General features: G+C 47.9%; 1 protein-coding gene across 2 annotated transcripts in view; it reads right to left on the minus strand.

Moving 5' to 3' along the window:
• UXS1 (UDP-glucuronate decarboxylase 1) overlaps positions 1–27,140 on the minus strand; it is a 75,817-nt gene that overhangs the window by 19,721 nt on the left and 28,956 nt on the right. For both annotated transcript variants that reach the window (XM_081253561.1, XM_081253560.1), the window contains exons 5-7: positions 25,314–25,374; positions 12,847–13,027; positions 1,579–1,683 (exon numbers count right to left, since the gene is read on the minus strand). In XM_081253561.1, coding sequence (XP_081109687.1) covers positions 1,579–1,683; positions 12,847–13,027; positions 25,314–25,374 — 347 coding nt within the window. The remainder of the gene's footprint in view (positions 1–1,578; positions 1,684–12,846; positions 13,028–25,313; positions 25,375–27,140) is intronic.

The following is a 27,140-nucleotide window of genomic DNA, read 5'->3' on the forward strand; positions in this document are numbered from 1 at the left end:
CAGAGGCGGTGGGAGTCACAAAGGATCCTGAGATCTTTTTTTTTTTTTTAATTAAACTTCCAATGTGAGAAAAGCGTAGATTCAAATGCAGTTGTTACAAGTAATCCAGACAGATGCCCTTTGCCTGGTTTCCCCAACGGTAACAATGTGTAAGACCAGCACATCATCACAGCCAGGATACTGACAGGGATACAGTCACAGAACACCCCTCACCACGAGGCCCCCTCCTGGGGCGAGGCCGGTGTTTGCACTGAAACGACAAGGTTTCACCAAGACACAGCCACGCTCAGGGCCGGCAGGGGGTGACGCCGCAGAGGGAGGGCCCCCCAGGCTCAGAGCACCCGCCCCAAGTGCGGAAGAGCTAGTGACACTGCACCCATCTCAGAAAACCGAGTCCCACTGGGTCTCCTTCCAGCCTGGCCACTGTCCCCCTGCAGCCTTTGTCCATGTCGCCCCTGGAAGACCCTTCCCCACACCCCCTTCGCTCGTGGTTCCAGCCCCAGCCCGAGCCTCCCTGCCCCGGAGCTCTAAGGGCACTTGAGGGCGCCTGTTCTGGGAACCTGTCCGTCCCCCACGGTCACCAAGGCCCTGAGTGTAATCCTCATCTGAGCGCCCCGAGTGGACGGGACGGGTGGGAGGCAAGTCGTCTTTCTAAACAACTCCGTGCACATGAGGCTGTCCCCGCACTACCTCTAGCTCTGTGTGGAGGAGGGGCTGGGCGGCTGGAGAGAGGGGGCAGGCGCTTGCAGTGCCAAGAACGGGGCATCTCCACCAGGCGCACCTGTGAGCAGAATCGGGCTCTGTTCCGTCTGCAGGCCGACGCCCTCTCTGGATCAGAGGAATCACCCTTCACTTCCTGCACAGCCTGCTCCCCCGAGGGCTTAGTGTAAGAGACTGAGCTCCCATCCCCACAGCTCTTCACACCTGTCTCCCAGCTTCGCTCAAACTAAAATGCAGTGCTATTTCCCAAACCCATTTACGGAACCTGTCTTAAATGTTCCTTTATTAAATCCACTTTTTACTTGACATTTAAAGAAGTGGTTCCTCTCTTCCACTTTGCACCTAACTAAAACCCCTGGTTTTCTAAACCTGTGGGAACTGAAGCGCCTGATTTCAATCATCCACGTGTACACGGCCCAGACTCTGGCTCTCAGGCCAGCTGTCTGTGGACTCGCACGTGTGGCCACCTGGGACGGTGCTCACGCTCTCATCTCCCACTTCCAGGGCGAGTCCTGCAGTCGGTCCAGAGCCAAGAGCTCAGTTTCCACCACCCCATGAGAGGTGCGCTCCCCATCCTCCCAGGGGCAGCACCCAAACCGCGTGGGCTCAGTCCACCCGCCCCATCTCGGATCAGAGCCGCTGAGGCACACATGCCACGAGTCCCGGAAAGCACAGGAGGGGAGGGTGGCTGCTCGGGAGCCGGGGGATGTCACTATCGACCCCCATGACAAGTTCTGATGGCAAATCAAGTCACACCAAGGGCACGGACGGAGACCAAGATCAAACTGGAACAGTCAGTGACCGACGCTGGACCAAGACACCCCGACAGCAGCTGCAAAATAAGGGAGGCCAACTCACCCAGCATGTTGAGAGTCCCGATGGTGTTGGTCTTCAGCGTCTTGATGGGGTTGTACATGTAGTTGGGTGGTGAGGCTGGAGAGGCCAGGTGGTAGATCTGGTCCACTGTGGGGGGCAAAACCACGCCTGTTACGTCCGCGGAAAACACTGAACAACTGAACTCCTAAGAATCAGATCGTGTAATACAGGTGTACGTGTCTTCCGCTGAAATTCTAGTTGTCACGTTTCCTTCTTCTTACAAACTAGTTTACATGTGCGATAGGAAGAACTTTAAACAAAAATAGAAAGTCTCATTAATCTGGAACAAAAACATGCTGGCCCCTGACGTGGCCTGTTCTCCTCTAATCAGAAACGGTCTGATTACCAAGCTGATTGCTTTCTGAGAAGATCTGTCCCAGATAAAGCATTCAAATCAGAAGGCAGACTGCTTCTTCAGACAGAGTTAAGCATGAATATTAAAATAAACATTTTAAATTTATAAAACAAAGCTGACACGAAGTGCACAAAAGTGTGGGAGAAGAGAGCCTTTTGCTCTGTTTTTATTTATCCTGCGTATAAACAACAGACCCAGAGGTGACGGTCGGAGGGTGGTTTTTAAGGCCACTAACGGCGAAATGTCTGGATTCCGCACAACTCCCCTGGTGCACACGTGACCACTTTAATGTCACCACCTGCGACCCTCACTCCCCAGGGTCAGGCGACCCCTGCCCCACAGCAGAGGCCGGCAGGGCCGTGTCCCCTGGGGGAGCCATCCCTGCAGACACAGTGTCTGTGATGCCACCCACTGCGCTACAGTCAAGAAAAACCACCCCCGCCGAGGCCAGCCAGGGGACGGGGTCCAAGACACCACTGCCAGTGGGACCCTCCCTCCCACATGGCTCGGCCCTGACATGAGTGCCTGCAGGGACCCTGCCCCTCCACCCCTTGTCCCCTTGCCCCCCAACCCTCTTCCCAGCCAGGACCACTGCTGTCCTTTGAGGTCAGGGCACATCAGGAGCCAGGTTTCAGAGATGATGGGTGGAACAGGCAAACTTGAAAAAAAAGGTCCCCATGATGAATTCTGCAGTATGACGTTCTCAGAGACCAGCCCCCGACCAAACATTGCCCAATCTCCCCACATCACACACCGCCTGTCCCCCTGAAAGTCTTCTGTCACCCCCGGGGCGGCGTGGGCATCAGTGCAGTGCCATCCGGGACCCAGGGCTGTTTCCCGACACATCCACCCCAGGGTGAGCAGCGGACGATGCTTTCTCATCCTCAGACCAGGAGAGCCTAGTATTCTAGGCGGGGGCTTGGTCTCCACTCAACTCACCCCAACGATCACGGTCTTTCAAGCCCTAGGGCATCTGGGGACGGAGGACACGTGAGCCACCAGGACCCGGATGGTTCTGTGCACACGGCGTCTTTGGGAAGGGGTTCTAGGTGAAGACAGACTCATGGTATAACCTGGTAACTACGGTTTTTCCTATACCGGGACCATACACCACAGGAGGCAAGAACTACGTGTGCAAGGCTGCAGGTCCTATCTTCTCGGTGTTTACTGACGTGGCTTCTTGCTTTGCTAAGAGCTTTCCAGCAAACTCCTGATGGGATTTTTATTTTTTTAAGTCTTCTTATTTTAAAAACAATACTCTGCAACATCATCTCCATCAAAATCTCAACAGCATTTTTTTGCAGAAACAGAAAATAATTCATATGGAATCTCAAGAGTCCAAATAATCAAAACAATTTTGAAAAACAAAAGTTGGAGGACTCCCATTTCCTGATTTCAAAACATATTACAAAGCTACAGTAACAAAACAGTGTGTTACTGGCATCAAGACATAAAGATCAATGGAACAGAATAGACAGCCCACAAACAAACCCTTCTGTGTATGATCACACAATCTCTGACAAGGGTGCTGAACCACTCAATGGAGAAAGGACAGTCTCTTTAGCAAATGGTGTTGGGAAAATTAGATATCCACATGCAAAAGAATAAGACTGGACCCTTATCTTACACCACACACAAAAATCAACTCAAAATGGATTAAGTACCTAAGTATAAGACCTAAAGTAATAAAACTCCTAGAAGAAAACATAGCTGGAAAGCTGCATGACACTGAATTTGGCCAAGATTTCTTGGATGTGACACCAAAAGCAAAGGCAACAAACGCAAAAATAGACAAGTGAGACTACATCAAACTTAACTTCTGGCAAGATCAAAGGGCACGATCACCAAAGCAAAAAGGCAACCTACAGAATGGGAGAAAACACTTGCAAATCACATATGTGATAAGCTAATATCCAGAATATATAAAGAACTCCTACAAATGAAAAATAACCAAATTAAAAAATGGCAAAGCACTGAATATACAGTTCTCCAAAGATGATATACAAATGGCCAACAAGTGTATGAAAAAATGCCCAATGTCACTTATCAGAAACATGCAAATCAAAACCACAATGGGTATTACCTCACACCCATCAGATGACTACTTCAAAAAAACAAAAAAGGAACAGAAAGTAACAAACGTTGTTGTCAAGGATGTGGAGAAATTGGAACCCTTGTGCGCTGCCGGTGGGAATGTAAATGCTGCAGCCACTGTGGAAGACAGTATGACATTTCCTCAAAATATTAAAAATAGAATTAATATATAAGACATTTCGCTTCTGGACATATAGCCAAAGGAATTAAAAAGCAGAGTCTCAAAGAGATATTTGCACACCCATGTTCACGACAGCATCATTCACAATAGCCAAGACATGGAAGCCGCCCAAGTGTTCACAGGCAGATGGACCAATAAACAAAATGAGGCAAATCCAAACAGTGGAATATTATTCAGTCTTAAAGTGGAAGAAAATTCTGACACGTTACAAGACAGATGAACTTTAAGGACATTACTCCAAGTGAAATAAGCCAGTCACAAAAAGACAAATGCTCTATGATTCTATTACGCACACGAGGTCCCTAGAGCAGTCAGATTCACAGAGACAGCAAGTACCAACAATTTGCTGGGGGCTGGGGGAGGAGCTTACTGTTTGGTGGGTACAGGGTTTCAGTTTTGCAGGATGAAAAAGTTCTGGAGCTCTAGTTCACAACAACATACTTCACACTGCTGGTTAGTGCACTTAAACATGGTGACAAAGGTAAAAACAGAAAAAGAGGCTTAGGAGCAGTGAAAGCAAACCCAAAAAGAGGATCAGTGCCTTTACCAAAGCGGAGGTGGAAATGAATAGTTTTGGTTGCATGTGTTCCCCTCACTTTCTACCCCCAACCCTGCCAGCCTGCAGAGGATTCTCCTCAGTCCTCTCTCTGCAATCAGAGCCCCCCAGGGAAGCTTCTGAATGAAAGGTGCCCGGACCCCTGGCATCCTGCCGCAGACGCTCCAGGCGGGGAGACTCTGGACCTTTACTTACACGCGTATATTTATGTATTTTGTAAAACCACGTTTTAAAACTACTGGGTTGATTTAAAAATGGAACCCATGCTGTTCAGAGAATAATCCTTTTTCAAGAAACTAAAAAAACACAAAACCTTTTAAAATGGTTTACAGTCTGTCGATATGGAAATTCACTGAAGGGGTCGACCTTATTAAGAGGAAAATCCTGTGACTGCTTTCTGACCCCCAGAAGTTTTTCGGAGTTGACACACAGATTTAAAAAAAAAAAAAAAAAAACAACAACAACAACAAAAAAAAAACCAGAAGTTCTATGCAAATTGTAAATTAACAAGATAGTTCTCACAGAATCCCATCAACCTCAGCTGACAGCTAACTTTTCCAGCTGACAGCTCTGTAGGTAAGAGGCTGGATCAGTTCCCACCCACCTGCTAAAAGGCCCAGGGGCTGCAGGGAGTCCCAGCAGCCCAGGGACACCTCATCATTCCCCACCGCTGCCCGAGCAAGTGGGGCTGCGCTGGGCTCCAGATGGGCCTGCAGAGCGAGGACCACGGCGTGGAGCCTGCTCAGCACCCCTCCCGGTTCACAGACCCCCAGCAGGGCTGCAGACGGCGTCAATCAAGGCATATGGGCTGTGACCTCCTGGCACAAATGCTTCACCACTGGTTTCACACTTGAGGCGACAACATATACAGTGGGAAAAAAAAGGAAACGGCATCAAAGACAGAGGAAAAAGGGCAACTTCAGAGAGCGAAGTTCAAACATGAGCATCCTCGCGTGCATCCTCATCCTCATCCTCACCCACGCCAGTGCGAGCCCGGCGTCAGGGCGTATGGCCAGGACCTCACATGGTCACCGCTGGCGGCCTGGACCTCGGGTTCCCAATCCCTCCTCCTGCCTCAGCAAGGGCTCCACACACGTCCTTCCTCGCGATTTATCCACATATGGCCCCACTCTCTGCAGGACGGCAGCCTAGAGCATGTGCAAATGTAGATTCCCAGGCAGACCCAGGAAACCTGCAACTGGAAACATCCCCTGCACGGCGGGGCTGACGTGGGAGCAGCGCTCAGTGGGGTCGGCCAGTGTCGAAACGGACTGCACACTGGGGGCTTATTTCATCCGAAGGCCGTTCCATCTGGTCTGTCGTGTTTTCCATCATCTGACAGCTTAGCCCAGCGGCTGTCCCCACCCACCGCAGCTGGAAGGACTAAGACACGCCCTGTAAGACCATTCCTTACATTGATTGAAACAGCGCCTCTTTCCTACGAGGCTGTCCTGCCTGCCAACAGTAAGGACAGCAGCTCCAGTGCCCGTCCCAGGAGGACACAGCGCCAGTCCCTGACAGAGTCTTCTGGAAGGAATTACGACGAGGAGAGTGGGGCAACTTCAGAACAAGCGTAAAGGATCAGCCACAAGAGGTGCTCAGAAAATATGAAGAAACGTTAACAACAGAGCAGCAGGGTGAGCCCTCACAGCCCAGGAAAAAAGCCCTCAAAGCCTGCCAACTGCACAGCACAAACTGCACCAAAAATGAGCATGATGTTCAAGCATCCCAGCTGGGGGAGGAAGAACGGCACGGCCATTCGTGCTGGCCGTCGGCCGCCAAGTGACCCTCCGGAGGCCCTGTCCCATTTACAAGGCTGAGTGCAGGAACCACAGCTGGGAAAAGAGGAACCTTGAGAAATGAGCCTGAAAGAGCTCAAATTAATGAGAGACTGAACAGTAAAGCAAATGCGTGTTCTCCTTTTTCACATGATTTCCTTAAATAGGTTCAAAGCAGCATCCTGGCAGGTCTGGGCATGTAATTTTTATGTTGGGGAGAGGATGGGCCCAGGGTGGGGTGGCCGCAGCATGCTGGCCCCCCTGTGAATTCTGATACAGAAAAATCAACAAGATTCAGAGCAATATAGAAAATGCTACTTTCTCTACCCACAGGGGAGAATTATGAATACCTAGATATGTTTAACTGGGTCACATAAAGAAACTGCAGATGGGGCTTCCCTGGTGGCGCAGTGGTTGAGAGTCCGCCTGCTGATGCAGGGGACACGGGTTCGTGCCCCAGTCCGGGAAGATCCCACATGCCGCGGAGCAGCTGGGCCCGTGAGCCATGGCCGCTGAGCCTGCGCGTCTGGAGCCTGTGCTCCGCAACGGGAGAGGCCACAACAGTGAGAGGCCCGTGTACCACAAAAAAAAAAAAAAAAAGGAAGAAAGAAACTGCAGATGAACAAAGAAATGCTAAGAGCAGTTTCCTGAAGGTGAGTTGGGACCTGGGAAGACTGGAGACGGAGGCAAAAGACTTTTTACGGAATATCTTTTTAATTAAAAAAAAAAAACCCATATAATTATACTGCCTATTAAGCATATGTTTAATCTAAAAAAGATCACATTTAAAGAAATGACTGGATGTTAACAAGAACAGCATTTCTGGGTATTCCTCCTCTAAAATTCTCTTCTTTTTTATCCTTTTCCAAATTTTCTGTAGCATGCATGTATTACTTTTATCATCAGGAAACAATCGTCTTTTGAAAAGAGAAAAAAATTAAGATTCTCTTCCATGTTATTCTTTATCAAATACATAAACACGAAACCCAGTTCTTTCATTTAGTTCACAATATTTTTAAATTTCTCTTGAGATTTCTTCTTTGACTCGTGTTATTTAGAAGTATGTTGTTTAATCTCCAAATACTTTGTGGTTTTCCATCTATCTTTCTGTTATTGATTTCTAGTTTAATTCCATTGTGATCTGGAAGTACATTTATATAATTTTTATTCAATTGTTTTCTACTCTAGTAATAAACTTAAAAGGTTGTCAAGGTGTAGGTGTACTTTCTGGGCCAGAATGTGGTCAGTCTTGGTAGATGCTCCACGTAGCTTGAGAAGAATGTGTTCTGTTGGATGAACTAGTCTGTACACGTCTATCACATGCTGTTGATCAACGTTGTTGTGAGAAACCATGTCCTCACTGATCTTCTGCCTGCTGGACCTGTCCATTCTGACGGGCGTGTCGAAGTCCCCAGCTATGACGGTGGTTCACCCCCTCCTCCGTTCATTCCATCAGTTCTGAGCTCTGTGAAGTGCATATACAGGGAGGACCGTGACGTCCTCCTGGAGAACTGACGCTACGTCAGGATGCGCTGGCTTTACCGTGGTAACTTGCCTTGCTCTGTGGTCTAGCTGGTCTGAAGTGAAGACAGCGACCCCAGCTTTCTTCCGATTCGTGTCGGCATGCTTCACCTCTCTCCATCCCTTTAATCTATCTGTATCTTTATATACAGTGTGGGTTTCCTGCAGAAAACGGAGAGTTGGGTCTTGCTGTTTTTTAACCTCTATGACGATCTGTTTTTCAACTGGTGTATTTAGAGCATTCATGTTTAAAGTGATTATCAATAGACTTGGATTAATATCTACTATATTTCCAGCTATTTTCTACTCATTTCCTTGTTCTTGTCTTCCACTCCTCCTCTGTCTTCTCTCATTTTATCTGAGCACTGCAGATGATCCCGTTTTCTCTCATCTGTTGGCATATTAATTATACCTTTTAAAAAATCCCTTTAGCGGTTGCCCTATAATTTACCATATACGACTGACCTACAGGCAATGAGGTGCCTCATATAACAGAGTATTCCCAACTCCTCCTCTGTCTCTGGTGACACTGCTGTCATTCTTTCATTTATCATGAGCAGTAATCACCCGAGAGCTGCTATTATTATCCTGAACAAACTGTTACCTGTTAGATTAAGAAAAAGAAAAACAGAAGTTTTAATTTTACCATCACTTATTCCTCCTCTAAAATTCCTTCTTCCTCTATGCAGATCCGAGTTTCACATCTGCATCATTTTCCTTCTGTAAAGGACTTCTTGGAACACTTCCTGCAAAGCATGTCTACAGGGGACAGATTCCTCAAAGTCTTTATTTCTCCTTCACACTCGAAGGATAAATTCGCAGGATGCTGAATTCTAGGTTGGTGGGGTTTTTCTTTCAATTATTTAAATATCTCCCTCCACTCTTCTTTGCACGGTTCCTGAAGATAAGTCTGCATGATCCTCATCCTTGTTCTTCTATGGGTGAGGTGTGACCTGCACCCGTCTCAGCTTCTTTCAAGGTTTTCTCTTCATCAGTAATTTTCTACAAGTTGAATGTGTAGATTTTGGGGGCATATCCTGCCTGGTGTTCTCCAAGCTCCCTTGGCCCCTGGCGTAGTCCGTGTCACTAACTTTGTTAGATTCTCAGCCATCCTTACGTCACATGTTTCTCCCGTTCCCTCCTTTCTTCTCCTCTGGGAATCTCCGTGTGTACATTACACCTTCTGTAATCTGCCTCCAGTTCTTGGATATTCCGCTCTGGATTTTTCCTCTTTTTTCTCTTTGTTCTTGACTTTGGGAAGTTTTCACTGACACACTTTCAAGCTCCCTGTCCTTCTCCTCGGCTGAGACGAGCCCATCGAAGGCCCTCTTCATTTCTTGCACAATGCTTTCTATTTCGGGCATTTCCCTTTGATTCTGAGAGTTTCCACCTCTCAGCTTCCATTACCCACCTATCTCTGCAGAGTCTGCTTTTCCCACCAGCATCCTTTGCACGTTGAGCATAGTTACTGAAACGGCCCTCGTGGTAACTCCAAGTCTCTGCCACGTCTGTCCAGGTCTGATGTTTGCTCCACCTCTGCAGACTGTGTTCGTGCCCTGGAACACGCCTGCAGTTCTTCGCTGAAAGGCACACATGCTGCACCAGGGCTGGGAGATAACCGGCCTCCGGCACGAGGTTTGAGCTCACTGGCTGGATGCAGGCTGCACTCGGTGTGCTCTGCAGCCCTCGGGGTCAGAGGCTGTACTTCCACCCCGTGCCCCTGCTTGGTGTCCCCAGCTGTCCCCGGGTTTCTCTAGAGACCCCTCCTTAACTGGGCCTGGGCCTGTGCTTCCTCTGCTTCTTGTCACCCTCGGGGTCTCCACTGAAGGCCGGGGAGCCCCCAGGTCCCAGGCCCGCATCTCCTCTTTGGCAGGCAGGCCCTGGGGGAAGTCCCCCTGAGAGGCCTTTGGGGGAAAACAGGGTGCTCTGGGCGGATTTCAGGAAGGCTCACTTCCCCTCCCCCAGCTGGAAAGCTGATCGTCACGGAGAACCTCGTGGGGCTCCTGGAGGTGAAGCTCACTACGGGGCCCCCAACCCCCAGAACCGGGGCCCGGACTCATGGCCCGTCCACGCTGTCCCTGCCCGTGGGCAGCTCCCACCCGCCCGCAGCTGCTTCCGCCCCAGTCAGGGTTCTGTGTCCACCACCATCTCCAGCTCCCAGGTGGCAGTTTGCCCCGTGACCTCCGCTCCCTGCTGGAGCCAAGAAGGGCCGCGGGTCATCAGCTTGCTCATCTTCCCTGTTGTGAGGACGGGAGAGACTGTTCCGGGGTCCCGACAGGTCAGAACAGAGACCTGAAGTCCATCCAGCCACCTGCGAAGACGAAGATGGGTGCTACCTGCTCCCTTCTGCTCTGAGAGCCCGGTCACTGCCTGCTGTCCTGTGCTTCCCCGGGGCCCCCTCCCCAGACAGACGCCTGCCTGCGTCCATGGAGCAGTCTTGGGCCGCAGCTCAGCGATCACCACCGTCCCGATGGCCTGGCGTCCACCCCACAGACTACACACACCCACTACCCGACCCCAGCTTCTCAGAAACCTCCCGGTGTCCTGAATGGGTGGGTGGGAAGAACAGGTAAATGTACCCCTTCCAGAGCCAGTTCGCAGGGTGGGTTCAACATCTGAAATTTAAACGCTGTGGTGGGTAAAATCCAGAGTTCTTTTAAAGCAACAGGAAATCCGATTAAGTTATTTCAATAATTACTTATGATTCCTTCCAAAGCAACGATTTTCTCCCCCAAACATCTAACCCAGACAACACAGAGGCCTCCATTGTAAGTCCCGTGACAACAATGCTTCCTGTCTGATCGTTTCATAATTAATTACACGAGGGGGCCCCTGGGGTCACGGTGCCACCTCAGCCCCGACGTGAGTTACCGCGCTCACAGCTAATCTTCCACATCGACCACCACATCCTGAGCCCAGACAACAGTCACTTTCCCACTGGAAATACGGAAAGAGAATAAACCATGATGGCTACACTTTGAAAACAACAAGAGGAAGAGGCGTGTGCTGAGGAGAACTTAGTGAAGCTCTGCTGAGATGCTGCCAGGTCAGGTGACACCACTGCTGCCACGTTAAAACCCACACCTGTCAGCCCGGGAAACAAATAGACCAACACAATCCCGCAAAACACTTGCCAAAGCAGAAAGACATTCCTGCTGTGCTGTAAATATCAGATCAACTAAGGCTGCTTCTATTAGGAAAAAGGTACCCACAGAGAGTAAACACCGAGGGTTTGTACTTTGTTACACACTCTCACCACGCAAAGCGGGGGGGCGGGGAGTGAATAATTCATGCCATCGAGCTAAGTTCAGCTGTGACCGGGACCTCAGTGGGTAGGAGGGATCACCACATTTGAAAAGCACAGCTGCCCCCGAACCACGGCCCTTCCACGCGAGGAGCTCAGGGTCTGGCAGGCATCGCGGGAGAGTGAGGAGGAGGCCGGGACGGGCGGGAGTGATCTGGCACTTGGAAGAAGCCCGTGCACTCCAGGGGGCGGGGGGGTGAGGGGCAGGGAGAGTCCATGCAGAGTGTGAGTGAGTGTGAGTGTGTGTGTGCGTGCGCGCACGCGCTCTCCGTGGAGTCCAGCGCCAGAAGCGGCCTAGAACAGCTGTGGTGTCAGAGCTCAAAGCACACAACTGAGTTACCACTGCTGCTCAATTTGGTTGTCGACCTAAAAAGCAAAAGCCAGAAGGGGGCGGCGGTTTACTAAACAGGCACCAAAGGAGTTACATCCTCATGATGAAGAACTATTTGGATTTCCTCTGGGAATTAACACGTTAGAAAGTCTAACCTTTTTAGTAACCAAAAACATGTACACCAAACCATGGGTTTCCTACCAAATTAACGAACTACTTTTGTGAGTCGTTTTTTAAGGTAACGCTCAAGGCTACTAATGTATTAGTGAAACAGACACCACCAAACAACGAAGGAGACTTCCTAGGGTTTAGCACAATTCACGTTTGGACTCTTTACCAAGGATGTAAAACTCGAAGATATTTATAATGAAGCACTGGAGACCTTTAAATAAGGGGAAATTTACAGAAACTGCAGCGTATCGGTACAAGAGCACTGCTCAGTCAGTACACGAGCTCTGCAAGGTTCCTTTTATGGACGGGGAGGAGGCCCATGATGTGGCGGCCGTGGGAAAAGCAGAGCCAGCTACCCCTGCAGTGTGTGTACAGCCTCATCAGCCCCACAGCTGGGCAGCCGCCTGGCTCCAGGTTGCACGCACCAAGTGCAGGTGGGTGCAGCCTCCCACCCTCAGGGCTGCAGCCAGAGCAAGTGAGGATGCACGTGAGGTGCACATCTTCTGGGGGCCACCATCCAACCCACCAGCGCCCCCCAAACCTAATTCCTTTAGGGTGGCAGAGTTACCCGAGGGCTCTGAACTCTGACACGGGGTGTTTCACTATGAGCCCAGCATCCTCCATCAGCCAGCTCCCTGGAGACTAGAAGTGACTCCCCCAGCCGGCAGGCATCAGACTGTGAGGCCACCAGGACCGGGGGGCCCTGATCGAGCCCCCTCAACAGCCCACGAGGCTCGAATGCGGGGCTGCCACGTGACAGCAAATCCAGACACCCCCGTCCCGGCTGTTCTCCATCACAGGGGCCAGGGTGGTGCCTGGGACGCGGTGAGACCATTTCCAAAACAAGACAGGGACTCAGCATGGCCAAGGCAGCCGGCGTCCCGGGGCTGCCGCCCCGTCGAGCCTGCCCGCCTGCCCACCCACCTGGCACCAACCGGCACGGGGCGGTCCTCGCTCACCTTCGATGTACAGAGGCTCCACCACGTCGTGGTTGATGAGCTCGAAGTTCTCATGGCCGATCCAGTGCTCCACGTTCCTCTTCCTGCCCGTGAAGAAGTTGTCCACCACGGTCACCTCGTGCCCGTCCATCATGAGCTTGTCTGTGAGGTGGGAACCCACGAAGCCCGCGCCTCCGGTGACCTGCGTGCAGACAGCAGGGGAGCGTGCAGTGAGCACCCGTGCGAGTGAGGGGTCCTGGTGCAGCCTCCACTGAACACAGGATGGGGCGGGAAGGGGACCAGGAAGGTTTCAAAGCGCGTCTCTTCTCACTCCAGAGCAGGGAGTCGCACCTTCCGAAACTTCTAAGCAGCCTGCAAATCTAAACCGCCGCCACTAGATAACACAGGAAAACAGTAGTTACGAGTTTCAAAATCTGACGTTATTAAAAGGTCCTTGTTTTACAGTGGATGGGATACTGAGCATCACTTATGTGGTTCTAATACTTTTAGCATCACTTTTAAAAAAAATGATCAGCAACATGCATCTGTTCAGTGAACTACCAAAAAAAAAGGATGTGATACTGAAACTGGACTCAAAAACCTCATGAAGGGGTGGGAGGGAGACGCAAGAGGGAGGAGATATGGGGATATATGTGTAGCTGATTCACTTTGTTATACAACAGAAACTAACACACTATTGTAAAGCAATTATACTCCAATAAAGATGTTAAAAAATAAAACTAAAAAAAATTTTTTTAAACTAAAATAAAATGGGAAATGATGAGTAAAACAGAAAAAAGAAAAAAAAGCCTCATGAAGAACTAGTATCTTCCAAACTGTTTATAAGAACAAATTAATAAGCCGTAGACACTGTGTGCAGACCAAGGCCCTAAATGATTAAGTTCCACTCTTTGGTTACCTAGTGTCAGCGACCCAGCCAAACAGAAGTAAGGCAGCTCTGAGGGCCCCACGAGGGGAAGGAGATCACCACTGATGTGCTTCTAAAACTTAAACCCACCCAATGTGTAAAGGCAATTATGACTGGAAAAAAATTAAACTAATAAAAAGACGTGATTCAAATTAAACAGTGTCAGCGGAGGGGGCTGGATAAAGCGTATTTTGTTTTTGGAGGACAGGAGCGAAAAGAATAAACCCAGAAGACAGACGTGGGATGGGAAACTCTATTCTCTGCCTGTCCTGCTCTCCCCTCCCCTCTGCCTGCTGCTCCTTCAAACTTCACACTCCCGTCACCCGCCTGTTCCAAACTGAAAAACAGTAGAAAAAACATCCACTCCTTTTTTTTTTTTTTTGTGGTACACGGGCCTCTCACTGTTGTGGCCTCTCCTGTTGCGGAGCACAGGCTCCGGACACGCAGGCTCAGCGGCCATGGCTCACGGGCCCAGCCGCTCCGCGGCATGTGGGATCTTCCCGGACCGGGGCACGACCCCGTGTCCCCTGCGTCGGCAGGCGGGCTCTCAACCACTGCGCCACCAGGGAAGCCCCACCCACTCCTTTTAACCTAAAGAAAAAACACCTTAACCTCTAGGTCTATGGTTTTAAAACATTTAACCTGCCATGAAGTCCCCTGTTCACATAAAATCTGATGTGTAATTCCCATGTTTATCGCAGGCAGGAGCGGAGCAGCCTGGGGGAGAAAAGGCAGATTGGGGGAGGGGGCGGGTAAGACCAGCCCAAGAAGAGCCATCCGTCCACCACCACCGAGATGTATGTGCTCGGAGGAAAACACAAATACAGACACTTAGAACGTGCACGGCTGAGAAGCCCTGATGCCCGACAGTTTCCTATCAGCTGCATCCATTCTTTATCGGGAGGCCCATTTTCTAAACCCCTTTGCTTTAGGGATGCGAACTGACATCTGGGGGGGTGGAGTTTTGGGCCAAGATCCCCAGATCACCGGAATGACGCAATCAGCCCAGCTGTCCTAATTTCATATTCTCTCCACCACCTGTCGACTTGTCTGGTGTGTGTTTTATCTTAGCGCTCCTACGCGTTACCTGTACGCCTGAATGATGATTTGAAAAAATAATTTTCTGGAAAAATAACTGGGTTTCCAATCTGGCTCACCACTAGTGTTTACCTCACGGGGCAAGATTTCATTTTATCTTACCTTTGTTTTATTGCATTTTCCCACAGTTTTTAAATCAGAAAAATTACATCTTTTTTTTCTTACAAATTTTATTTTGTATGTCTCAAATTGTGGACATTATATGAATATTTCTGCAAAAAAATACATCTTTTCAGAAGAAATTTAACCCCTCTTAATGTAACTCTATTATCTATATGCAAATGTTTCCTAAAATAAGATGTTCAGTAGCTTGCTAACTTTATCTCTGCATCTATAACTGGTGAGGCCTGGGAGCCAGCAGAAATGCAGGGCATTAAATCATACACAATAGCTTCCAACACTTCACTAATCTCAGTGGTGACAAAATTGCTGGAAGCACCTTAGCCTTTCTTAAAATAGATTAAAAAAATTTTTTTTCTTAAATAATTCCTTTCTATCTAAAATACTTAAGATTTATGTAACCTAGCCGGGTGGTTATAAAATGTTTCTCGGGCTTCCCTGGCGGCACAGTGGTTAAGAATCCGCCTGCCTATGCAGGGGACACGGGTTCGAGCCTTGGTCTGGGAAGACCCCACATGCTGCGGAGCAACTAAGCCCGTGTACCACAACTACTGAGCCTGCGCTCGAGAGTCCATGAGCCACAACTACTGAGCCCGCGTGCCACAACTACTGAAGCCTGCGCGCCTAGAGCCCGAGCTCTGCACAAGAGAAGCCACCGCAACGAGAAGCCCATGCACCGCAATGAAGAGTAGCCCCCGCTCGCTGCAACTAGAGAAAGCCTGCGCACAGCAATGAAGACCCAACACAGCCAAAAATGAAAAGATAAGCAAATAAATTTTTTAAAATTAAAAAAAGAAAACCAAAATAAAATAAAATGTTTCTCCTAATCTATTTCACCCCTTTAGGAAAGCATTTCAAAAAGAAACAAAACGGGCAGAAGCTTAGCACTCAGGCAGCCTCCTCAGGAAAATGACCGCTGAACGCAGGCCTTTGAGTAACAGGGAGCTGACGGGGGGAAGAGTAGACACAGGCCTCGTACACGGAACAGATCAGGCCGTGCACAGCTTTGCTTGGCTCTGCAGTCCGTGACCTCTGCCCCGTGTGCTGCTTGCTCTTGTCGGGGCCAACAGGCAGCTAGCGGGTCCAGCTCAGGGCAGCACGCAATCTCATGCTGCCCCGTCCATCAGCAAAAAGAAAAAGAAAAAGGATGTCTTTCAGAACAAAACTCTTCTTTGTGCGAAGGCGTCAACAATTACTGAAAAGGCTTTAAGTTTCAGCAACCATATGCCAGCCTTGGGCACCAAATGACTCGGAGATGTGACTTAACCTATGAGGCGGTAGATGAGTCAAAAACACTAGGCTCATGGATTGTGGTTATGCGTGAAGTGAAAAAAATTCGACAGTGCCCAGAATCACAGGAAAACCATCCCACGTGGAAATGACAAGAACCCTAGCAAGGCCGTGTAGGGTTTGTACATTTGCGCAGAGCCTCAGATTTTCTGATCACTCTGACGTGTGGCCGCAGGGAGATTAGGAAAATCAGCTTTTCTCTTCACTGATATATTTCTCAATTCATGCCTAAATACTTACACATTTTTGATGTGATGGAAATAACCCAAAAGATGGGTACACAACTGGCTTTAGAGTCTACTCAGGGTGAGGTTTAGTAGCCACCCAAAAGGGCAAGAGACTTCCTGTAACTTCTAGAAGGGAGATTTTGTGGGGGAAACAGTTTAACACTGATTCACAAGTGTTATTCTGGTGTTTGGGATGCACGATCCTACACTGGAGATGACGGCCAAGAACAGACACCCCTGTGTCCTAACCACTGATATGCCAAGGTCACAGATATACCAGGAGCTCCACAGACCTAGTGAAACAAGACAACCACAACAGGAGAAAATTAATTCAAAAGCCAATATTTAAGTCTCTGGATTTTGTCCTTAGGGCATACAGCAGATACGGAAACATTTATCCATGAAAATCTGCCAAAATTTAATAAGAACCGTGAGAGTCTGGACACCTGAGCCCCAGCTCACTCTGTCCTCCCACCCTCCTCCCAGGGCAGAGCCGGTGAGAGTGTCAGGTGTGGCCAAAAATAGGGGCTCCCAGTGAAAGATGTAGCATCTCCCCAGGAAGGGCAGGGCCCCCGCATTTCACATTTCTCGTCCCCTTTGGCCTGGACTCCTGACCCCCGAGCCTGCTGGTCGAGCGCTCCCTTCCCCCAACCAGCTCCCACCCCCAACTCAGAGCAGAAGCTCCGCCCCAGGCATGGAAGTCTGTAACTGATCAGGCGCCACTCATCTCCCTAAAGGAACTGACTTTACTTGGAAGAGACAGTGGGGAAGTTCAAGCATAAGGGGGATCAGGGTGGCAAGCAGTAAGGAGGAGGCTGGCAGCTCTATGATAACAGCTGGTTTAGAAGACGGAACCGGGGAGAGACCCAAAAGCCTTCCCGGGTCAGAACAAACCTCCAAGACTGGGCTCAAATCTCCCTCTGCAAAGGGGCCAGAATTTAATTAGGTAAAACTGAGGAGCAATTTATAATGCAAAGCTCTGATGAAAGGAGAGATCACCCTACCGGCCAGTTATCAGAGCCTACCACACAAGGCACACAGCTCAACAGAGCCATCGGGGAAGGAGACCATGACAAGGGCCCTGCTGGAACCACCGTCATCCAGGTGACCGGGTCCACTCCCGAGGCTGCAGCCTCTGAGGAGCGGCCACCAGACCTTCACACTCCAAGGGAAACAGACGTCACCAAAGTAGACCAGCCAGGCCACCGAACAAATAAATAAGCAAACCAAAATAAAACAGGCCTCGGGGAAGTGGGGGATCAGGATCCAGAGCTGCTGCAATGAACTACCCAAAATGTCTAGTTTTCTACCAAAAATGTGGAGATGTGCAAAGCAACAGTTGCATGTGACTCATGAACAGGAAAGCAACCAGGCAACAAAACTGCCTGTGGGACCCAGGTGACAGATTCGACAGTCTCCAAAGCAGCCACCACAAATATATATACTCAAAGAAGTGGAGGAAACCAGATTAAGGAATTAAAGAGAGACAAAAAAGAGAAAAGTTATAAGACAGAAACAGATGGAAATTCTATGCTGACAAGCACAGAAACCAAAAAGAAAAGTGGACCAGAGAGATTTGACAATCTTCTGGACCTGGCAGAAGCACAAATCGGCCAACTTGACGCTGGACCAAAGGGGGCTTATGCACCGTGAAGAACAGAGAGAAAGGGCTTCCCTGGTGGCACAGTGGTTAAGAATCCGCCTGCCAATGCAGGGGACACGGGTTTGAGCCCTGGTCCGGGAAGATCCCACATGCTGTGGAGCAACTAAGCCCGTGCGCCACAACTACTGAGCCTGTGCGCCTAGGGCCTGTGCGCCACAAGAGGAGCCACCACAGTGACCTCTCACTGTGCGTGGCATGCACAAGCCACGCACTTCAACGAAGAGTAGCCCCCGCTCGCCACAGCTAGAGAAAGCCCACATGCAGCAAAGAAGACCCAATGCAGCCAAAAATAAATAAATAATTTTTAAAAAGAGAGAGAGAAAATAAGGGAGGGTGAATAGAGCCTCTGACATACATGAGACGCCAATAACCAACCCAACATGCATGTAATGGGAAAAAGGAAGAAAGAGGAACAGAAAAATGCTCAAGGAAATAATGGCTGAAACTCCCCAAAACTGATGAAACACAGTAATCTACACTTCAAGAAGCTCCACTAACTCCACGTAGGAAAATGTAAACACAGGTAGATGCACACAGACACGTCACACTACAAATGATTAAAACCAGAGACAAAGATGAAGTCTGAAAGCAGGTGCACTGGGTTGAATACTGTCCTGCAAAATGTATGTCCTTCTGGGAACCTCAGAACATGATCTTATTTGGAAACGGGGCTATTGCAGGTGTAATTAGTTCAGGTGAGGTCAGAGTGGATCAGGGTGGACCGTGAGTCCAGCGTGAGACATGGGGAGAGAAGCGCTTGGTGATGGAGGCAAAGGCTGGGGTGATGCCCCACAAGGTAGGGCTTCAGGGACTACTGGCCGCACCAGAGTGCAGAGAAAGGCTGGGAACGACTCCCGCCAGAGCCTCCAGACAGAGCACAGCCCTGCCGACAACTTGGATTTACACTTCCAGCATCCAGAACTGGGAGCTCCTGTTGTTCTGAGCTACGGGGTTGGTGGAATTATTACAGCAGCCGCAGGAAACTGAACAAGAGGAAAACAGAATGACCCCTGAAGTGCAGGGAACCCCAGTGTGACTCACAGCTGACGTTTCATAACAAATGATGGAGAAAGCAGTAGAGAGCAACTACAGCCAAGAATCTTACAGACACCAAAGGTAACTTACAGAGATAAAAAACAGAGAGAGGTAAGAAGTGAGAGAATTCATTGCTATCAGACCTGCCATACAAGAAATACTAAATTCTTCAGGCAGAAGGCAGATGATACTGGGGGGTGGGGGGAGAATAAAGTAATTGAGTAACTATAGAAGGCAATATAATTGCATTTTTTTCCTTTTCCTCTTAATTGCTTTAAATTTAAAGACCAAACTACTTAGCACAACAATGTGGACACACTTAAAGCCAAAGAACTATACACTTAACAATGATTAAAATAATAAATTTTATGTTATATATATTTTACCACAACAAAAAAGAAAAAGCCACTTGAACAAAATAATATATATAATTATATTATTTATCCTTATAGAATACAGAAATATATTTGACAACAATAGTGCAAAGAAGGTAGGTGAGAGCTAAGTTGTTTGCAGTAAGGAAATGACACCAAAGTTAACTCAAACCCCCAGGAACAAATGAAGGTTGATAAAAATGTTATAAAAAGGTTAATGTAACAAATTCCATAAATATATCCTTTCTCTGCTTTATTCACTCAGCTTATTTAAAAGATATAAACTTGTATAAAGTAATAATCATAACAGTGTGTTGGGTTTGTAACACGGATAGAAATAATACACAGAACTAATGTGGGGGGCATTTCTACGCCTCACTGGACCACAGTATAAACCTGGAGCAGAGTCATGAGTTAGGGCGTATGTGGTGAGCACTAGAGCAACCAGGAACAAAATAAAATTTTGAAATACAGTAAAAAAAAAAAAAAAAAAAAAAAAACTTTAAAGGAATTCCAATGTTATACAAGAGAAGATTCACTTAATGCAAAAGAAAACAGTAATGGAGAACAGAGGAACAAAGATGTGAGGCAAACAGAAAACAAAATGAAGTGGCAAAAATAAAAATCAACTATGTCGAAAATAATATTAAATATGAATGGATTAAACAATTACTCAAAAGGCAGAACAGTAGAAAAAATAAGATCCAACCACACACTGTCTAACAAGGACACTGTCGACTCAAAGATATAACGCGCTGAATGTGAAAATATAAAACACAGCATAGAAACAACAATAATAAAGACAGAGTGGCTACAATGCTATCAGACAAAATAAACTTTAAAACAAAAAATGTTCACAGATAAAGAGGGGGCATTTTATAAGGATAAAAGGGTCGATCCATCAAGTGGATATAACAGTTACAAACATTTATGCACCTACAACAGAGACCCAAAATACATGAAGTGAAGTTGAAACAATCAGAAGGGGAAACAGAATTCAACAACAAAAACGGCAAACAACAATACCTCATCCTCGATACTGGACAGAACTATGCAGCAGGTTAACAAGGGAATAAAACACTTGTAAAGCATGATAAGCCACCTGGACCAAACAGATACCTATGGAACACTCCACTCAACAGCAGCATAATACACAGTCCTTTTAAGAGCACATGAAATATTCTCCAGGAGAGACTATATCCTAGGCCATAAAACAAGCCTCAACAAATTTAAAAGGATTCAGATCATACAAGGTATGTTCTCTGACTACAAAGGAATGAAATTAGATATCAATAACAAAGACATCTGAGAAATTCACAAGTATGTAGAAATTAAATGACACACTCCCAAGTAACTAATGGATCAAAGAATAAATTATAAGGGAAATTAGAAAATACTTTGAAATGAATGACAATGAAGAAACAGCATTCCCAAAACTTAGGGTATGCAGCTAAAGCAGTGAAATTCCTAGAAAGATACAAACTACCAAAACTAACTCAGGAAGAAACAGAAAACTGCATAGGTTTGTAACAAGAGATTGAATTAAGCCTAAGTGCAGATGCCTTCTCTGGTGAACTTCACCAAACATTTAAAGAAGACTTACAGTTGACTTTCAAACAACTCAGGGGTCAGGGGTGCCAACTATCACACGGTGGGAAATCCAAGATAACTTTACAGTCAGTCCTCCACATTTGTGGTTCCACATCTGCAGATTCAACCAACCAGATTGTGTAGTATGGACTGCACTGTGTCTTTTTTTTTAAATAAATTTATGTATTTATTTATTTATTTTTCTTGGTTGCAGTGGGTCTTCATTGCTGCGTGTTGGCTTTGTCTAGTTGTGGCAAGCGGGGGCTACTCTTCATTGCGATGCGCAGGCTTCTCATTGCGGTGGCTTCTCTTGTTGTGGAACACGGGCTCCAGGTGTGTGGGCTTCAGAAATTGTGGCACGTGGGCTCAGTAGTTGTGTCTCGTGGGCTCTAGAGTGCAGGCTCAGTAGTTGCGGTGCACGGGCTTAGTTGCTCCATGGCATGTGGGATCTTCCCAGACCAGGGCTCGAACCCATGTCCCCTGCATTGGCAGGTGGACTCTTAACCACTGCGCCACCAGGAAAGTCCCTGTAGTGTGTCTTTACTGAAAAAAATCCACATATAAGTGCACTGGCACCATTCAAACCCATGTTGTTCAAGGGTCAACTGTAATGCCAGATCTTCAAAGTCTTCCCAAAGAGTAGAAGAGGAAAAAACACTGCCCCATTTATCCTACAAGGCCATTATTACTCTGATACAAAAACCAGAAGACCTCATAAGAAAGGTAAATTCAAGACCAATATCTCTTATAAACATAGACATAAAAATCCTCAACAAAATATTAGCAAATCAAATCCAGCAATATATAAAAAAGGATTATACACGGTAATCAGCTGGGATTTATCACAGGTATGCAAGGTTGGTTGCAAAATGAAAAACTAGGAAGAGAAGGGAACTTCCTCCACCTGATGAAAGGCATCTCTGAAAACCCACAGCTAACAGGGCCCTTGATGGTGAAAGGCTGAAACCTTTCCCCTGAGATCAGGAACAAGATAAGGACGTCTGCTCCGCCCACTTCTGTTCAACACTGTACTAGAGCGTCCAGCCAAGACAATTAGGCAAGAAGGTGAAATACAAAGCATCCATATTGAAAAGGCAAAAGCTAAACCACCTATAATTACAAATACCATGACCTGCATGAAAACCCTAAGGAATCCACTTAAAACTATTAGAACTCACCAACGAGTTGAGCAAGGTTGCAGGACATTAAGACAAAAATCAATTGTTTCTATTTACCAAGAGAATATGCAATATAAAAATGAAACTGGCAAAACAATTCAATTTATACTAGCATCAAAAAGAATAAGACACTTAGAATAAATTTAACAAAGACAGTACAAAATTTGTATTCTGAAAACTACCCAAAAAAAAAGTTAAAAGAAACTACTGAAGACCTAAATAAATGGAAAGACACTCCATGTTCAAGAACCGGAAGACAATACTGTTAAGATGGCAATACTGCCCAAACTGACCTACAGATTCCACGTGTCTCTGTAAGAATCTCAGCTGGCTTCTTTGGAGAAACTGACAGGCTGGTCTTAAAATTCACAAGGAACTATAATGGGTCCAGAACAGTCAAAATGATCTTGAAGAACAAAGGTGGAGGACCCACAATTCCCAGTTTCAAAACTTACTGCAAAGCTACAGTAATCAATGCACTGGGGTACTGGCACAAGGATAGGCATATAGATGAACAGACAGAATTGAGAGTCCAGAAATAAACATTCACATTTATGGTCAGTTCATTTTTGACAAGGGTGGCAAGACAATTCAACAGGCCATGATTAGTCTTGTCAGCCAACAGTGCTGGACCACTAGGCAGCCACATGCAAAAGGACGGAAGACCCTTATCTAAATCCACGTATAAAAATGAACACAAAATGGATCAGAGACCTAGATGTAAGATACTAAAGCTGTAAAACTCTTAGAAAAAAACATGGCAAATCTTTGTGACCTTGGATTAGGCAGTGACGTCTTCTTCTTTTTTTTAAAATAAATTTATTTATTTATTTATTTATTTATTTATTTATGGCTGCTTTGGGTCTTCATTGCTGCCCACATGCTTTCTCTAGTTGCGGTGAGCAGGGGCTACTCTTTGTTGTGGTGCGTGGACTTCTCATTGCGGTGGCTTCTCTTGTTGCAGGGCACGGGCTCTAGGTGCGTGGGCTTCAGGAGCTGTGGCACGCGGGCTCAGTAGTTGTGGCTCACGGACTCTAGAGCACAGGCTCAGCAGTTGTGGTGCACGGGCTTCTCGTAGTGGTGGCTTCTCTTGTTGCGGAGCACAGGCTCTAGGTGCACGGGCTTCAGTAGCTGTGGCGCACAGGCTTAGGTGCTCCACGGCATGTGGGTTCTTCCTGGACCAGGGCTCGAACCCATGTTCTCTGCATTGGCAGGTGAATTCTTAACCACTGCACCACCAGGGAAGACCCTAGGCTATGACTTCTTAAATGTGACACCAAAGCACAAGGAACAAAAGAAAAAATAAGCTTCATCGATATTTAAAACTTCAAAGAGTACCATCAAGAAGGCAAAAAGACAACCCACAGAATGGGAAAAAAATACTTGCAAATCAAGTATCTGATAAGAAACTTAGATCTAGGATAAAGAACTCAATAATGAAAAGAAAAAGAACCCAATTTTAAAATGGGCTAAGTGTCCGAGTCGACATTTCTCCATGGAAGATACAGAAATGGCCAATAAGCCAATGAAAAGATGCTCAACATCGTCAGCCATCAGGAAACTCAAATCAAAACCACAGTGAGAGAGCACTTCACACCTACGAGCAGGGCTACAAACAAAGACCTATCACGACAAGTGTTGACAAGGACGTGGAGAATCGGACTCCTCGTACACTGCTGCGTTTCATGGGATGTGAAATGGTGCAGCCGATGTGGCAAACAGTCTGGCAGTTTCTCCAAAGTTTAAAGAGCTGCCACATGACTCATAGGATAAATGGATAAATAAAATGTGTCCTATCCATACAATGGAATATTATTTGGTAATAAAAAGATATGAAGTACAGATAAATGCTGCAACATGAATAAATCTTAAAAACATGCCAGCTAGTCACAAAAGGCCAAACAGTGCATTATTCCACCTGTATGAATACCCAGAATTGGCTAATGTCCACAGACAGAAAGTAAATTCGTGGTTGCCTAGGGGTGGAGGGGCTGCGGAAATGGGGAGTGACTGCTCAGAGGCTCAGGGTTTCTTTTGGGATGAAATGTTCTGAAATCGATGATGGCTGCACAACCCTGTGAATGTACTAAAAATGACTGAATTGTACACTTTAGGGGGTGAGTTGCACAGTACATGAATTATATCTCAACAAAGCTGGCACTTTTACAAAATGCAAAGGCGCCGATCTCTCTGGACACACTCTGCTGCATGGCACGCACATGGGGTCCTTTCACCGGTGAATTTGTACTCGCGTTTAACAAGCAGACCACTAGCCGAGGAAGCCCCCGGTGTATTTATCAAGGTGGTGTGTGAACCAGCAAAGGGTTTAAAAACCACTGCTCTGGAAAGTTTCACATTTCTTCAGAAAGTTACACACAGGGTCACCATACAACTTGGTAATTCCTCTCCTAGGTGTACATATACCCCAAAGGAGAGGAAACCTAGGCCCATAGAACCTTGTACCCAGCCGTATGTTCACAACAGCATTAATTCACAATAACCTCAAAGGAGAAACAACCAACCCCAAATGCCCATCAACTGACGACTGGATAACCAAAGTGTGGTATGACCACACAGTGGAATATTATTCAGCTCTAAAAAGGAATGAAGCCCGGATTCGTCTACAGCACAGACGAACCTTGGAAACATTGAAGTTTAAGAGAAAGACCACACATTTTATCGTTTGAAATGCCCCAAACAGGCAAATCCATAGAGATGGAAAGTCGTTCCCGTGGTTGCCAGGAGCTGGGGGTGCAGGGGGATGCGATGGGAAATGACTGCTGATGGCTATGGGGTTTCTTTGGGTGATAAAATGTTCTGGAATTAGGATGTGGAGCTGGTGCAGGACTCTGTGAACAAACCATAAACAACTGTATACGCTGAACTGTATACACTGTACCGGTGACTTTTATGGGTTGTGAATTACACTTCCATTTAAAAAGCAAATTTCTTGATTACAAATATGAATCAGATGTGTAAACTTACCAAAATTCTTTTACGGTCCTTTTCTGATAAAAATTTTACAGGCGGGTATTTCTGGGTGAAGCTGTATAACATAAAGAGATTATAAAACAAAGAGTCAAACATCTCATGTGAGTATTTTCTCTACTTGCCACCAATACAAATGCCGGATTGGAGAACCGCTACTATCTGCTCCCCTCTCTTCTCCAAAAGAGGGTTGCGGCAACCAAGCAAGCACTGGTTAATCTTGAGTTCAAGATCAACCTGGTCCTTGTTTACAATCAAACAGGTGTGACATGTGATGCTGTCCCTGGACAGGGAAAACGTCAGGAAGTACCAGCCACCGGCAGCCAGAGCTGAACACAAAACACGGGAGGGGGTGGCGTTCTCGAGATGCCATGCCCAGGCCTGGGAGGAAGAAATCGGCTGTGTGGAGTCACAGACCTGACCCTGCCGACTGTACCCCCAAGAGGAAGAGAAGGTGTTAAGTAAGACTCTTCCCCTGTTTGGGCAGTTTCACAACTCCAGCCTCCCCTACCCAGCTGGGGGCCCTGGACACAGCGACTGGGGATCAGCCCTTTCTGCCCACCATGGTCCGTCTGAACCCGTCTGGGGTCTCACCTTATCTTTCAATGCCTCTTGACCCCAATCAAGGTGCCACCAGTCCCCAACCCACATGGATGTTCCAGGACTGGGGCAGCATAAAAGACATATAAAGTTTCAAAAGAGAGTTGATAAATAGAGACTTGAAATATCCACTCTTAAAGTGATCCGGTCAGAAACAAAAGGGCTTTTTAAAAAATGTGGAGAGAGCAGCTCTAAATTTTTTTTTTTTTTTTTTCTTGCAGTACGCGGGCCTCTCACTGTTGTGGCCTCTCCCGCTGCGGAGCACAGGCTCCGGACGCACAGGCTCAGCGGCCATGGCTCACGGGCCCAGCCGCTCCGCGGCACGCGGGATCCTCCCGGACCGGGGCACGAACCTGCGTCCCCCGCATCGGCAGGTGGACTCCCAACCACTGCGCCACCAGGGAAGCCCTAAAGTTATTACTTTAACTGCAGATGTGCTGGGCGGGGGCCCTGTCATCATCCGCTGCACGCCGCAGCCGGGACGTGGAATGCACCTCCTTACAGTGGCTGAACTGAACGGAGCAGGACAGGTCCTCAGACAGAAGACCTTGAAGCAGGTGCTTCTCGTCTCCTGAAGGAGTGAAGCTCGCTGACAACAGAGCTGGGCGGGTTGGCAGTGCACGTGATCCCCGCCACCCAGTAGGAGCTTCCAGACTCTCAAAAGGTCAAGTTCGCCATGCAGACGCCCAACACAGGCAGGCAGCTGGGAGACGCCCAGGGGATGGTGAGAATGCCAGCCTTCCCGTGTCAGTTCTGTGACCCTGTCCACACCCCTGGGGCAAGACCCCCAGGCGCTCTGGGCACCTCGGGCTTCCTGCTCCCTCGAGCCAGAGGGCTGCCCGCAAGCTGTCCTGGAACCCGGCCACCACAGCAAGCGCTTGATGAAGCGGCGCCAGGGAGGATGACAAAGCAAGCACTGGCCGGGGCAGCCTCCCACCTGCCCGGTACCCCGTTCTCCGAGGGCCCGACACCCCTGCTCCAGCCTCAGTCTGAGCTCCCAGTATCCACGGGCCCAGGTGACTCAGCTCCATCCCACCCTCCCCGCGCTGCCCACCAGCCCGCTTCTCCTCCAGGCCGTCCTGACGCCTCCCTTCCCTCACCCACCCACCGAGAGTTCATCCCCTCCAGGCTCAAGGGTTTTAGAGAGAGTCACGGGGAGTGGGGGGCCAGGGCCGCACCCTGGGAATGAAGTGGGCGGAGGGAACACAGGACAAGACTCGTGCA

Source organism: Mesoplodon bidens (assembly GCF_964165515.1).
Source record: "Mesoplodon bidens genome assembly, chromosome: 14".
Taxonomy (NCBI): Eukaryota; Metazoa; Chordata; class Mammalia; order Artiodactyla; family Ziphiidae; genus Mesoplodon; species Mesoplodon bidens.